Genomic DNA, 15,207 nt, shown 5'->3' with positions numbered 1-15,207 from the left:
GTTCAGGTGTCAAATAAGAAAACTGGCAAAAACTAGGCCGTATATTCCTGGGTTCCAACCTTGTTTTAACAGAGGTCATTGATCACTCTTAACCTTCTTGGGTGAAAGAGTCAAACTTGCTCTTCCTTTTTTAGGATGGGATCAACATGATCTTGATATGTAGACTAAGGCCAGGATGGCCCCGAAAGGCCTCAGCAATGCTCCTTCTGTGAGATATGTGTGAGAATGAGGAACTCCCCCTCCCCAGAGTCCCTCAGGATTCTCACTGGTCCAAGTATGTGACTCAGTTTTGAAACCTGACTTTTCCTGGGCCAGCAGTACTGGGGATGGGGGGAAGTGAGTTGGAGCCTGGCTGCCTGTGATGCTTGCAGGGCAGCAAGGGTCCACAGAAGAGGTTTTCTGTACTAAGGCTGTGCTTGTGAACATGATGACAAGGGCACCAAGAGGAGCATCACTGGGACCCACAATGAAGGTATCCACCCCAACACCATGATGGAGGGCCTGGCAAACATGAAGCCTCCCTTCAAGGATGGTGGCTCTGCCATATTTGGTGAGCCTGGACTGTGCCATGGGCTGAGTTAGGTTTACATGGGAGCAAGGATGGACAAAGGGTGAAAAAGGAGGCTCACGTGCCCAGGAGCAGAGCATGGAGCTTCATGGGCATAAGGCTGCAGTGGATATGGGGAGACAGGTGACATGATGACATATTCCTTGCCTGTGGAATCTTACTAGGTGCCTGTGTCTTTTGATAGTATTAACAGCCCCATTCAAAGGACTAAGGTGTCATCCCTAATCTGTTCAGAAGCATAAGTCCTTAGAAGCAGAAGGGTTTCTAATGTCCCAGCACCCCAGTTGACAGGCCAAGACAGTGTGCATGGTGGCTCCATCCCCTGCCAAGCGAAAGACTCACTTCCCCAGGTGCTGCCCCCATAGGCCATCTTGGCCATGCCTGAGTTGCAGCTCTCCACAACCTGGGTGGACTTTGGAGTCTGCTTTATGAATCAATGGCAGGCCCAGGGTGAACTTGAACAGCTGCTGGAGCTCTGGGCCATGTTGATGGGTATGTTGTGACCTCCTGTATACTTGCTACTTGTCCATGGAGGCTGGGCCAAGTCTCCCAAAAATGGGCCTATGTGTCTCTGCATGCTGTCCCTGCAATTCTTGCAGTTCTCAGTTGCAAGTATTCCCTAGGTGTCCCTGTCCTGTCATGCTGACAAGAACACAGGTGACACTTAGAAGGTAGAGAAGACAGGGGTCAAATGGAAGCTCCCAGAACAATATATGAAACTGCCTGAACCTGTTTATGTCCCACCTTCTCGATGCAGGACAGCAGGAGCTGAAATAGGAGGCACAGGCCTTTTAGGTCTCTGCAATCAGTGGACTACTAGAAGCCTGACCCACCAATGCTCCCCCAACCTCCCCCACCCTGCATGTGTTCTTCACTGCTAAGTACAGCCTCTCCCAGACTCTCTGGTACTGACCAAGGGCCTAGGCCACAGGGAGCAGCAAGGTAAGAGCTGTCCCTGGTGGGGGCTGGGGGGTGGGGGAGAACACTGTCAAGATGAGGTCACAGACATTTATTCCATCCATTGTACCCCTCATCCAACCGGCTTCTGTTTCCATCCCTCAGGAGTTACACAACTTCCTATGGCCTGGGTGCCCCACACTGACTTTGCCCCAGGTGAGGAGTCTTGAGACGTGCAGCCAAGCTCTCTACCTGCTCCTGTACTGTTTTATCAATGTTCACATTTTCCAAATTTTTGAAGTGTCTTAATTTGTCTACTCTGCCTATACTACCAGTGCTGAATGTGTCATCTGAATTTGCTTCTGTAGTATCCCTTTAGAGCAGGACTGGGTAGAGCTGGGAGCCAGGTCCTCAGTTCCCGGGGTACTCAAAGACAGCAGCAGCTCCCATTCCAGTTCCGATGCACATTGACACCACTCCATACGCCCTGTGGAGATGAAATTGTGGTGGCTACGCGAGGCATGCCGGGCCAGGCCCAACCACCACCCCTCTGACTAGGCTGCACTGCAGAAACCAAGGCCCTCTTGGAGATAGAGAATGGAAAACGAGCAGACCAGATCTGTGGGGAATTGGGCTCTGTCCACCTAATGATACTCAGGTTGGCAGATTCTCTCTGCGGCCAAGGTTGCTTTTGAGGCAACCTTCCTCAGGGAAGACAGAAAACACACCCCTACAGTTCAGCTCAGAGTGTCTATGTGTGGGTGTTCACCTTCCCAACCCTGATCTGCTCAGACACCTAGGTTTGGCATCTTCCTCGATATCCGCAAATACTCAAGAAGACGTCGATTTACCTTTTCCTGCGGCGCTTCAGCTCATTGAGCAGTGTGATGACCTGTCGTGCCCCTGTGCAACCCAGGGGGTGGCCCAGAGCCACTGCACCCCCCAGAGGGTTCAACTTCTCAGGGGGGATGCCCAGCTTCTCCACACAGTAGACAGCCTGGAAGAAGCCAGAGCAGCGGCTGGAGCCACTGTCCAGCCTCCTGCACTATTTTCCCAGTTGCTCCCTCTGGGCTGCTAAGACTCGGGCAAGGGGAGATAAAAATAAACCTCACCTGGCTTGCAAAAGCCTCATTGATCTCAAAGATGTCCACATCATTTACCGTCAGTCCTGCAGGCAAAGTACGGACCTGAGTGGACAGTGGCCCCTGGGCAGGGCTGTGGGTCTCCCTAGGCCCCGACCCATGCAAAGGCCCACAGGTGTCCGTTGTATCTGTCTCTTTCAGATGAAGAAGTGGGTCCCAGCTGAGAGGTTAGAAAGATCTATGGACTGAGGTGCTGGTCTGCCCCACATTTACTTTGTGACACCTACATGGCCACCTCCAGTGCCTTCCCCAGTCCCATCTGCAAAGCAGGAGGAGGATTCAGGTCTAAAGAATGATGGAGCCATCTTACCTGATTTTTGCAAAGCTACAGGAATGGCATAGGCAGGTCCAATGCCCCTGATGTCAGGTGGGACCCCAACCACTGCATAGGACCTCAGGACCCCAAGGATGGGGAGGCCCAACTCTTCTGCCTTGGACCTCTGAGCCAGCGGGATGGCTGCTGCCCCATCACTCACCTGGCTAGCGTTTCCTAAAGGTAAATATTTAGGGTGAGGTGGCATCAGGGTGGGACATAGGAAAACTAGCCCTCTCCTAGCCACCTTGCCTAGGGGTCTGTTTTACTCCAGGCTCCTAGAGAAAAACAGCCAGCCTGGCCCCAGCCCAGCCCCAGCCTAGGCTTACCAGCCGTGGTGGAGCCACCATTCTTGAAGGCAGGTTTCAGCTTGGACAGGCCTTCCATAGTGGTATCAGGGCGAATACCCTCATCCTGGGACACTGTGATTCTCTTCTTAGTGCCCTTAGTGTCATCAAGGATGGTAGTGGTGACAGACACAATCTCATCTCGGAAACAGCCTCGGCTCCGGGCTCTTGCTGCCCTGCCAGCAACATGGACAGCGGTGCTCAGCTTCTCTTTGGAGTAACCTTTCTCCCTATCGCTGTCTTTGCTCATTAGGATAGACTTTCAACCTCAGGCTTCAAAAGTGGGGGATATCTGTGGCCCTGTGGGTGCTTGAGGGGCAATTGTGTGTTCTTAATAACCCACACATGTACCTGGGAGGGGGAGGTATTTCTGTGGGTTTCTGTTCTGCCACTGCTATCAGCCCCAGATCTCCAAATCAGAGGCAATCCCATCCTCAAGGCAGAGAGGGAACTTGGGACTGGGACATGGTGTCTCACCCGAGAAGGATTAAGGGTGTTCGTTTCTCTTGGCTATACTAAGGCTTGAGCTTCAGGAATATTTGTGCTGGGTTCTGCTACCTTTCCTGTTTCATAACACTTGTGCTTTAGATGTTCCCCAAATTTAACATGATGATACTTTCTGGATGCATTTATTTATATAAACAGCTTTTGAAGTAGAAGTTTTGTTACGTTGAGACTCTTGATCAGATTAAAAATGTAACCACACATAGACTTCACAATGGGAAGGAATCCAAAGCTGGCAACAAATGCTCACATGCTCACCTGGCCACAAGAAGCTAAGAATCGCATCCTTGGAGAGGCGACCTGTGTGAAAGATCACCTCATTCCTTTACCACTGGGTGTCTGGAAGGCGGGGGTTGGGGGCAACTTAGTTCACCTCTGCCCAAAGGCCTGAGCACCTTGATTTCTCTGATGTGAGCACCAGCCCTGGTCTTGAATTTCTTCCCTAGATCCAAACCTTCTCCAGAAGCAAGGATGGCAGGTGTGTCATATTACAACTTGGCTGGTGACTACCATATCCAGTCACCACACTGTAGCCAATTAGAGAAGATTACTGAACAGAGAGGAAATTCAGGCTCGTCTAGATAGAAGACTCTGAGACACTCAGAGAATGATGTCAGTTAGGAGATCTAAAGAGTCACCAAACACAATGGTTGGGCCCCTTCCCGCCTGTAGTTGAGGCGCGAGTCTTGCAAAGCCCTCATGGCAGCTGTATCCTAAGGACTACTCTACCACAGACCAATTAGGTTGGCCTCACAACTTGCTTCTCCAGGTTTTGGGCAGCCCACCCCAAGTAGCACTCACTTCTGCTGGGAGGCCAGTGCAAAGGTATCCTGCTTCTCTCGGGAAATGCCAAATCGCTCAGCCACCTTCTCAGAGGTTATCCTAGAATACAAACAGCAAAGCAGGTGGGCATGGGTTTGGCAGTCTGGGGGCACGGTTTGGCTGTAGAGCTATGCTTGACTTCTGAACCTCAAGGGTCGGAGGGAGGGAGGCCAATTCAACCACAGAGTCAGCAGTGAAGACTCAGGAGATGGCATTTCTGGTTCCAGAGAGTGGACACAGATAGGAAGTTGCCAATGCTGGCCAGATCCTCAGACACTCATACACCAGAGACACCCTCGCCAAGGCAGAGGGCAGAATGCATGCAAGCATGCCCTGGAGAGTTTCCTCCCTGGGTGGCCTGCTTCAGCATTGAGAAGGAGGTACAGGAGGAAGGGTTTGGTGGGTCACTAAAGGGCCCTCCTATATGGCTTGGCAGGCTGCCCTGGAGATGCAGTTTGTGGCACAAGGCTAGGCATTGCCATCTACCAGCCTCCATCTTCTCAGATATTCACTAGAGCCAGGACAGCCTGTCCAGAGTCTTGGGGGGTGAGGGGCTGGGCAAAGCTCAGGGACACTGGCTGGAGAACAAGATGCTGGACAAATACAGTGGTACCTTGGTTCATGAACTTAATTTGTTCTATGATTTTGGAAAATACGGCCACATTTGTGTTTCTGTGGGAATGATGGCTGTGGTCCTGTTTGTCACCCAATGCAGTTTGCAAACAAAAACAAAATTTTGCCAAACGAGTCTGTTTGTGAACCAAATTGTTTGCAAACAAAAGTATTTGTGAACCAAGGTACCACTGGATAACATAGTTCCCTTTCTGTATCTGAAAGGGCCCAAAGTCCCTCACCTGCATACACAGGAATCAAAAGCTACCCATGTCCTTTCACTCCCTAGGCCATTTGGATCCACTATCACCCTCCTCCCTTTGAACACTTCAGGAGGGGTATGAGAAGGTGTGTGATGTTTGGAAATGCAGAGGCTCAGGGACACCTGTTGGCCTCAAGAAAGGGAAGCCAAGGGGAGTTTCAAGTGCCATGGCCAGAGTCTCTGCTGAGTTGACCACACCCAAACAAAGCAGGCCAAGGCTTGGCACTGCCAGCACAGAGAAGAGAACATTCTTAGACCCTGCTACAGAAGGGAAGAGAGTTGGGGGGCACAGGCACTTAGAGATATGGGTGGGCACTCACCCCATAGGGATCAGGCAATCTCTGGCCTTCTCATTCTCCAGCAAGCGTGAAGTAATATTTCCAGGCTTTCCTATCTCAGCCAGGGACATGGACTCCACCCTGTGGATGAAAAGGAAAAGGAAGGACTTGAGCCTTTGTAGGAACTTGGAGGGACTGGACTGTGGTAAGAGCTTGGAAATAGCCTGGGAACACTCACAGAATCCAGTGGGATGTCTCGGAGGTAGATGAGGGCTCATTCCAGCAAGGCAGAGCTGGGGCTACAGGGTGGTGGAGCCCAGACTCCCTCCACCCAGGACAGAGCACTGCAATGCTCACTCTCCAAGAGGCAGGGCCACACTTCCCTATACAACTGCTGCACCAGCCAATTCACAGTTCGGGGAAGGCAGCCAAAGTTACCTAGGGCTGTCTGCAGGATCCTCAAATGCAGAGTAGGAAGAGACAAGTGTCTTTAAACTGAGCACAAAGCTCATATCCAAAAGTTATCTGACTTACATAAACAGGACTTTTGACAGGGTGGGATGAAAATGAGGTGGCCAGTGCAGAGGGTGAAAAATGGCTGCAGGCATGTAGCACAAAACCTCAAAAATAACATACCAACTTTACTGAGTGCTTTCCTGACCCCAGTAACAGTATGAACTCCATTTCAGGCATGGGAGTGCTAAACACAGTGACAGATACGTGATGCGAGCTCCATGATGTTAGATGTGATTATAGTTCCCTTTAATCCTCTTAAGAACTGTGACAGAGCTGAGGTAGCAATCCTCTTTTATGATGAAGATACTGACATCCTTAGTGTGGAGGAAATTGTGCACAGTCAAGAGTAGACTGCTATTTAAGTATTTTGGTCCCAGAACTCCCTATGACCTCAGATTCCCTGGGTGACCCTGGATGCTGAAACCCCCCAAGATCATCAGATTGTGATGTCCATACTCTCCTGGTTCAGATCCTTAGTAATGTAGCCACCTGGTCATTAGCCTGCTTGGAATCAAAAGCTTCTTACGAAACTCATGAAGGCTCCCAGACCTTCTTTTCAAGTTATAAGGGGAAGTGCTTAACAATATTGTGCCCTACTTGCTCTCCCCTGGTGTCACAGGAACAGGAAAGATATCAAAAGGCAGTCTGGTCAGTGGCCTTTGACTCATGAGACTGCATATCTGTGGACTTTGGCTGTCTTCCAACTGAGACACAGGTCAGGACAACCCAGTGACAGTCATCCCAATCTGGTTGGGGTCAGCAAATCTTGTTGTCAAGACACACTGCACAGGGGTTGTGAGAGGCAGCAGGAGCTTCTTGTAAGAACCTGGGCTGCTTGTCTTCCATGCCTGCCAAAGCCTCCCTCAGTCTGCCCGTGCAGCACCAGATACCTCCAGCCTGGGTTCTGGCACTCTGCTCTGTCTTAGAGGGACTGGGAAATACCTGGTCTTCTCTGGGTCATGCCCTGCAGAGAAAGATGGAGCCTCTGTCTAGGTGGATATTACAGTGACCAAATGACCAGAGATCTTACCATGTGTTTCATAGCCCAGTAGACAGCCAGATGTTTCCCATTAAATATCAGTTTGGAAACAAGGGACAGCCTAGATAACAGTAATGAGTTGTCACTATCTTTAAGGAACCAAAACAGGCTCTTTACTCTGAGTAATATCATTATTCAAAAAGTTCACACAAGGAAATTCATATACTATGTGTTCCCACATGTTCCCACCCTGAGAGATTTCCATGAAGGAAAGCTAAGAGGACAGCTCCCTTCCCTCACCAGTGCTGAAATGTGAGCCATTCTTGAGCACCTAGAATTGGGGCCACTCCTAGCCTAATACTAAGGAACCCATTCCCAGCCAGATGCCTAGGGAGCTAAAGGAGAATCCTTAAATTATGGACCCTGTGAACTTAAGGGAGGAACATTAGTCTGAGCATCACAGTTCCTGTTAGTAAGCTCCAGAAAACAGAAAGTCTTACCCACAGGCCATGCCAATGCCATAAGACCCATTTCTGATTCCACCTGCAACAGAAGCATTTTATAACCATCCTTGGTCAGAGTTTGTGTCTTGGGAGTAGCAGATCTCCTTACCCTCCTGGTTTCTATTGTCACTGAGCCCAGCTTGGAGCTCTTGTACTCCTTGCGTGTTCAGGAGCCCTTGCAGCAGTGCTTACTGCTAACCCTTCAGCCACTGATGTTATTACCCATTACCCGCGTGGGAAGTAGTAGGGCCAGGATGTTGCCAAGCACACAACCCAGTCACAACTTACCAGCTATGTTGGCCACTGCCTGCAGCCCAGATGAGCACTGCCTATTGACAGTGGACAAAGGAACAGTCTCTGGAATGCCACTGGAAGAGAATTTGAGGTGACAGTCAGCCCCCTGCCCTGCCAAGCTTTTATAAAAAGCAGGCCTTGCTCCCAGGACACATACATGACTACCTGCATTAGAAGGTGCACACCATGGAAATAACCTGTCAATTCTGCATCTGTGAGCTCTAAGGGACCAGGGAAGGGCAGCTACTGGACAGATCCCATCTCTGCAGGCACTTACTCCTGAGGCCCCACAAACTCATGCCTTCCCATCCTGTGATTCTCCTGAAGCCAAGGCAAGGGAAGCCTGTCTGGGCCACAGGGATCTTTTTTTTTCTCCCTCTGAAGATTCAACCATGAAAAACAAACTGCTCTTTTCCTCAGCGAAGAGAGAAGTAGGCTTGTTGCTGGGACAGGTCTCTAGCACAGAAGCCACATGTCATATAAGACCTGTAGACATTCTCAACCCAGCTTTCCTAATCACCCCATGGCTGGGCCTTCATGTTCCCACTGGGATAAAGATCTCTGTTGGGGACCATTGTTCTAACATCTCTTGCTCTAGGGCTTTCCAGTCTCTCACACTGGGCCCATCCCTGGAACCTAGTGGGGCCCTCCCTCAGGCTAGGTAATCTGCCTTTGCTGACTGTACAAAGGCCTGGGGACATTTTCAGGCCCACTTCACACCACTCAGAGTCTGGGAATGAATGTATCCTGGTGGTTTTAGTGTGCATCCAAGTTTGTAAAGCCCTGAGCTAGGGATGGAGCCAGGCTATGCAGGGACTTTTGCAGGTAGATGGTTCCTTAGACCTTTCAAACTCCTTCAAGGTACCCTAATTCCATAACACCTTGTTATTACTTCTTCATGTAATCCAGCAAGATTTCACCAAACACCTACTGAACATGGGAGACCTGTGAGATGCTGAGGTGATTAACATTACTGTGCCTTAGATGAAGCCTGGACCAACACACAGAAAATGAATCCACCAACAGAGGCTCAAGTAGCAGGGCTGGATAGTACAGCCACCTCACAGGGAAGCACATAGGTAGTTTTGGAAAGAAAGTCTCTCATTTTAGGCCCTGGAACTTGTACAAGTCTTGCCCAAATATTGAGACTGTGTTTGGGCAGAGTTTACCTAGGAGAGAGAGAGGATGTTAAGACACCATTCCAAGGGGACAAAATGAGCACAATAGGGAGCACAGCAGGCAGATAGGCTGGTTGGAAGAGGAAAAGTCAAGGTGAGAAGGATGCTAGGAGATGAGGCTGGATGGTAATTCTGGAGAGAGACTGACCTTGCAGTCTCTCTCCAGAATAAGCAGTCTGAAACTTTCAGATCCTAGAGCTTTTTTTTCTTTTCCTGTCATATCACTGACTAGTCATGTCATTATTTCTAGTCCATGGAGCTGGAAGCATAATGTTAAATAGGTCTTGCATCTACACATGGAAGTAATTTAAACATGGTTTCCCCACCTTGGGAGTGTATGTGCTGAAGGCCAAGTTGGCCAGGGCTTGTGTAGGCCTCCCTTTGTTCCAGGGTTCTGCTCCATGCTCAAGTTTCTCTGTTGGATGGGCCTAGAATTCTCAGTTTGTTCAACTAGCAAGTAAGCAATGTCATTTTTTGGGATGTTTATATGATTATGTAAACTAATGAATCAGGAGAGTCCGTACTTTAAAAAGGCAAGCCACAAGTTGGCTTTTGTTAAAATCAGTCTATTGATAACCTTTGAGTTGGGAAAAGGTTATGCCCACAAGTTCAGGGTTCTGAGGATTCTGGTTACCTTAATATACGGCATCCAATCAGGTCCTCCACCACCTACAGCTGAATTCCTTGGGGATGGGACCCACTCAAGAGTCACAACAGCCAATTCAAGAGTCAGGAATAGAAAAAAATTACCTCAGAAATTGGGCAATACGGGCCATGATGGCCCCAGCCCCAGGCTGAAGCACATTTCCTGTGGAAAAAAATTCTTTATTCAGGGCCATGTGGTATAGCTGTAAGTATCAGAGAGAAGACATTCCAGGTCTTTCTTCAGGAACTTGAGACCTCCACAGGCTCACTTGAGTCACTGGAATTTCAGGGTCTGAAACAAGGGAGTTGGCCACCCAACAGCGTGTGCTGTTACACAGGGGCCCCAGTGCCGGAGGGTCCCAGGCCAGTTTGCCCATGCACTCTGCTCTTCAAATCAGGAAACTATGCATTCGGCCTGCCCTTCAAGGTACGGCCTTAGATGATTTTAGGAAAAGAGGAACATATGCAAAGCTTCAATCTACCAAAACCCGTCCTATGGAGGATGGAAATGAGATTCTGAAAATGCATACTTCCCAAATGTCCTCTTCAAAGCCTTCCTTGACTCCAGACTCCTGCCCTGACTCCTGCCACCTAGTGGTGGCATCCACTGGATGTAACGGTGTCCCTATATTATGTCGTTATATTTTAAGAGTAGAGGTGTAGGAATGGGAAATAGTGTTGGACTGGTCAGGCCTTGGGTTCATGTCCGGGCTGTTAGGGCAATTTCCCTGGGTCCCAGTTTTACAATCTTGAAATGAGGGCCGTTCTGATGGTGTTATGTTCCTATCGTGGTATAGGTAGGGTGTCAGGAGGGTAGGGAACCCTGGTTTCCTGCCTCCTATGGTCTTGTAACCCTGTATATAGGGGCACTCTTGCTTTCCATCATATGTAATCAGCAGATTGTGCCTGTAGGGGGAGCACAAAGCGTCTGGTGTTGGGGTTAATTAGACTGGCTCTCAGACGATCACATTCAAGGCAGTGGAATCCATCACAGGTTCCCTCAGTGAAAACTGGGGGTCAGGATCTGTAGAAGGACTTGGAGGGATGTGAAGACCAGGAGGACCCAGCGCAGGGCGTGGGTGGGGCACTTACCCACGGAGATGTCTCCCAGCTGTTCTGGGCTCAGCTTCACGTCCTGGAGAACCGCACTCATGACGGCTGCCAGAAGCTCGTCGGGGGTGGTGTCCTGCAGTGGACGCGCGGCGGCGGTGAGCCCCACTCCGGCATCCCCACCCCAAGGAGACAACTCGATCACAGCGCGGGTACCGACCGCCTCCGGCCCGGGGGAACGGAGCAAACGGCCGGAACCCAGCCCGCACGGGGACACCTTCTCATCCCGGGAGCTCCCCACGAGGGGCCTCACCTTGAAGCCGCCGCGGTTTGCTCGGCCGATGGCCGTGCGTCGTCCGTGCACCACCACTACTTCTGCGGCTGAAGGCTGCGGGAAGCCGCTGAAGCACTGCACGGCCTGCAGCACAGGGCTGGTCTCGGGCCGGCCGGTAAGGTGGCCCAGCACAACCTGCAGCCTCCACATCGCGCTGCTGTTCGTGTGGATCAATCTGGGTTCTGGGAAGAGGGAAGAGACTTCTAGAGATTAAAAAGGGTCTCTCACGGAAGCGCGCCTTCGCCATACAAGGGTCCCACCCATCTTTCCGCAGCCAATCAGCAGGAGGTATTGCAAGCCCCCCCCCCAAACCCTCCAAAACCCAGTCCAAGGACAACGCCCACTGCGTCTTTCCACTCAAAGCCCCGCCTACCCTGGCTTTCCAGGCTCACTCAGGGATTGGTCTTTCTGAAGCCCCGCCTAGGAATGCTGACCCAAGCCGACCTTTACACCTTCCCCAGCCTTTCACAGCTAAGCTAGTGACAAGACTCTCAAAGTGGTGTTGATTTCTTTTTTATGAACCTGGCTAAAACCAGCAACGGGTGCTCCAGAGTTCTGTCCACTGCCTGCTACCAAACTGAAGCCAGGGGCATAAGGATCCTTGCCCACGGATTCTTGCAGTTGGTGGAATAGGAAGTCGGGACTCTTAATTCCTGTTTCCCCTTCCTAATGGGTTTGGTAGTGCCCGCCGTCCCAGCCCCCAAGCCCGAGGATTTAAATACGTTTCCGCGATGCTGAGTCCTCCGATCTAGTCACGCTCTCCAAGGAAGTTTTTAGTTAAGAAAGAGGCCATTTGAGATCCTTGTGTGCGCAGAGAACGGATTTTACAAAGGTGCTGCATTGAGACAAGCTCTCCAACTGGAGAAAACACATTTTTCATACCAATTTTATACTCCTTTGGGGAGTATTGATTAGACCTTCCCCCACACACTTCCTACTCATCTCCACCCCGTTAGAGGGTTCTCCACCAAGCCAGGGAACCGTGATTAGCATTTGATAGGTGACTAATAGATATCTGTTGAATGAATGAACTAGGTCTGGATTGTGTCCCCAACCCTAAAGAGCAAGGCCTAGTGTCCCTTGCTTGCCAATGACAGGGCCATGTGGATTATCTGAGATCTGGGAGAGTAGTGTTGGGTTTGTGGCTGTTACATCCAGAGAGAAAGGACCAACCAGAGACCGATATTAAATCCTCACAGGAGTTTATTACCCCCCGGGACCCGAGCCAAGCATCCAACTCGAGCTCCGACTGGGGGGAGATTAACATATTTTATACACCTTTGAGGCCAACAGTTTCTAGGCCCCCTATGGGATAGAACTAGAAAAGCAAGCAAAAGGTACAGAAGCGGAACGTCCTGCCGTTAGAACATTTGTAAAACAATAGTTGATTATTTGTTTCTAAAAGACTTTCTAAGGGAAGGAGGTTTCTAAGCTTCCTCCTTTTAAGTTCATCTAAAGGGCAGGCAGGTGGGTCATTCAGCAGCAATATGGAGTCTGTTTTGCTAACTAGGGTCCTTCAGTGGCAGACATCAAAGGACAGATGTTCTGTGACTCCCAACCCTAGGGAGTAGGCAAGGCCACCATGTGCTCAGACTTCGGAAGATAATGTGTCACTTGACACTGCCACCTCGGTGGGCATAGATGTCTCTCCCCAGTACTACTCCTGGCAGGGTTGTGTGCTCTGCAGATACTCAGGAGGGAAGACCAGGTGCCTTTTACCTTGTCCCACCCCCACTATCCTCTAAGGCAGGAACATATGAGCTCTGTATCTCCAATGGAAGGAATGTGATTTCATCAAAGAGCAAGGTTGGTTTCCTACAACTCCTGAAGCAAGATTGTAGGACTTCCGACCCTGACCTTCACGTGCATGTTGATTGGGTTTCAACATCCAACTGACCTGAGACCTCCAGAACAGGGGTTGGACTCCCTACCTATTACTAGATTGTTGGATTTGCCTGGGCTACTGATCTGCATTGTGTCTGTGTTGTATAGTGGTTTAAGTTCTTGGATCTTCTTCAAGAAGATTTATGAGGTGGCCTCTGGAAAGAAATTCATATTTAAACTTGTGGATTTGGCAGGCCAGTTTATTGGGATACAAGCATGATGTAATTTTTAGCAAGTACTTTTTTAAAAAATTCTTAAGTTCTTTTATTGGTACATTTTAGATATACAGTACATTTACATTTATCATTGGGTGTTTGTACCTGTACATGATGTATCTTGGTTCTTATTTTTTCCCCATTACCTGTGAGCCCTTCACCCCCTCTACCCTTCCCTATTTACATAGACATCATTTCCATTTTTTTTCTTTTCTCATAATTTTTCCTTTCCCTTCTTTCCTTTCCCCTTCCCTTCCCTTCACCCCTACCTCTTTGGACCTTTTTTCCTATTTCAAATTATCAATTATTCATTTTAATCATTTTAACCCTTGTATACACTATCAGTTTCTCACACTAGAGATACTATTCTGTATTTACACATGTGTGTCCTATTTATTTCACTTAAGAGTATGGCCTCGATATGCATCCATTTAGCTATAAATGACTCTAGTTTTTCATTCTTTATGGCTGAGTAGTACTCCATTGTATAAAAAAAACACATGTTCTTTATCCAGTCTCCAGTTGATGGGCATTTGGGCTGCTTCCAAGCTTTAGCTATTACAAACTGTGCCGCTATAAACATGGGTGGACATATATTGCTGTGGTAGGATTCTTTTAATTCTTTTGGGAAGATCCACAGCAGGGAAATAGCTGGGTCATTCAGCAAGTACTTTTTAAAGGACAGCATACTGAGAAAGAGAAGAGAAAGTGGGCAATGCTACTTCCACACTGGTGCCTCACTGCCATCGCACATCCCCCTTCCTCCTCTTCAGAGGGCAGATAGAGAATCGGGATGAGTGCCACCAGGACGTCCTGCCTTCAGTTGGATTTTCTAATGGGCCCTGTGATGTTTAGTTCTCAACTTACCCAGGAGCTTAGTAAAGCATACTTTGGGGTGTGTCTGTGTAGGTCGCGGAGAAGTGATTCTGAGGTCTATATCTGTGCCCTGACCCTTCTCTTTTAGCTGTGTTCTACTTCCCTGGTCCACCTACATTTCCATGATGATGTTTCTGCCTTGGCCAGCCAATCATGGATTGAATTCTTTGAAATCATGAGCCAAATTAAACCTCTTCTTCTTTAGGCTATAGATGTCAGGTATTATGTCCTGGTGATGAAAAGCTGACCAATACAGCCCCCCTCTCGTCTGCATCTTTGACTCCTCTCAGCCTTTGCCCTCACCTTCAGCAGTGACAAGTCCCCAAGAGCCTGCCTGAGCAGCTGGGCTGCTTTTTATTTCTACCTATGTGGGCATGTCTCATGCCATGGGGCCTGGGATGGGATTCTGACTTCCGGCATATCCATCAGATCTGGGCTGTGGGGCTAGGTCACCAGGGACCAGGGCCACCCATAGAGAGCTGCCTTGATTGCCTTCTTTGCTGATTAACAGTGACCACATAAGAGCATCTTGCCTCAAAAATTATGAGGATGTGACCACCTGCCATCTTGTTCACCCAGACATATATAAAAGTGCACACCACACACACACACACACACACAGACACACACACACACACACACACACCTCTGAATACAGATGTTCTTAGGATCAGCTGAGTGGGAAAGTCCCACTATGCAGGGTGCTTGATTGTCTCCCTGGAAAACAAAGAAGCATCTTGATGCCTTTTTTCTCTTTTCCTTAATCATTGAAATTCTAATCAATGAAACTCTAGAAATGCTCCAACCTGCTAGCATTTATACCTTCAGTGAAGAGCAGGTGGAGGAGGAAGACAGTTACTTGGACTTTCACAGCAGGTTTTCTTCCTCCCAAGGCAGTCTGCATATTCCCCTCTAGCTGTCCATCAGTGAGAGAATGTCATGGTTCTAGGTCTCTGTGCCCCAGGTAGACTCCAGGGCCCAAATCCAG

General features: G+C 49.3%; 1 protein-coding gene across 6 annotated transcripts; it reads right to left on the bottom strand.

Annotated features, from left to right (window-relative positions):
* Window positions 1-1,562: 1,562 nt before the first annotated feature.
* On the bottom strand, window positions 1,563-11,556 carry LOC101714191 (3-ketoacyl-CoA thiolase B, peroxisomal). Of its 6 annotated transcripts, XM_004854256.3 has the most exons (12): window positions 11,224-11,556; window positions 10,953-11,046; window positions 9,966-10,023; window positions 8,032-8,111; window positions 7,741-7,783; window positions 5,788-5,886; window positions 4,573-4,653; window positions 3,250-3,443; window positions 2,918-3,097; window positions 2,578-2,633; window positions 2,317-2,462; window positions 1,563-1,952 (listed from the first exon to the last, which is right to left on the bottom strand). In XM_004854256.3, exons 1-12 carry the CDS (start codon window positions 11,392-11,394, stop codon window positions 1,877-1,879), a joined length of 1,278 nt encoding a protein of 425 aa, XP_004854313.1. In that variant the 5' UTR covers window positions 11,395-11,556; the 3' UTR covers window positions 1,563-1,876. The 6 variants fall into 6 exon arrangements, with proteins under 6 accessions (XP_004854313.1, XP_004854312.1, XP_021121742.1 ...); XM_004854255.4 differs by lacking the exon at window positions 9,966-10,023 and having other exon boundaries at window positions 11,224-11,500; XM_021266083.2 differs by lacking the exons at window positions 2,918-3,097; window positions 5,788-5,886.
* Between the last annotated feature and the right edge of the window lie 3,651 nt (window positions 11,557-15,207).

The sequence above is a fragment of the Heterocephalus glaber genome, unplaced genomic scaffold, assembly GCF_053883595.1.
Source record: "Heterocephalus glaber isolate CG9 unplaced genomic scaffold, H.glaber_assembly_v1.0 deba00001472, whole genome shotgun sequence".
In the NCBI taxonomy this organism is placed as follows: Eukaryota; Metazoa; Chordata; class Mammalia; order Rodentia; family Bathyergidae; genus Heterocephalus; species Heterocephalus glaber.
Note: the sequence above shows the minus strand (reverse complement) of the source record. Positions and strands in the feature narration are given on the sequence as shown.

Excerpts from the sequence above, each read along its gene's own strand:
- LOC101714191 (XM_004854255.4), bottom strand. The coding sequence starts at position 11,491 with ATGGCGAAGGCGCGCTTCCGTGAGAGACCCTTTTTAATCTCTAGAAGT. Across the intron at positions 11,047-11,223 it reads CAAACCGCGGCGGCTTCAAG|GACACCACCCCCGACGAGCT; the intron begins GTGAGGCCCCTC and ends CGTCCACTGCAG. Across the intron at positions 3,098-3,249 it reads TGGTGGCTCCACCACGGCTG|GAAACGCTAGCCAGGTGAGT; the intron begins GTAAGCCTAGGC and ends ATTTACCTTTAG.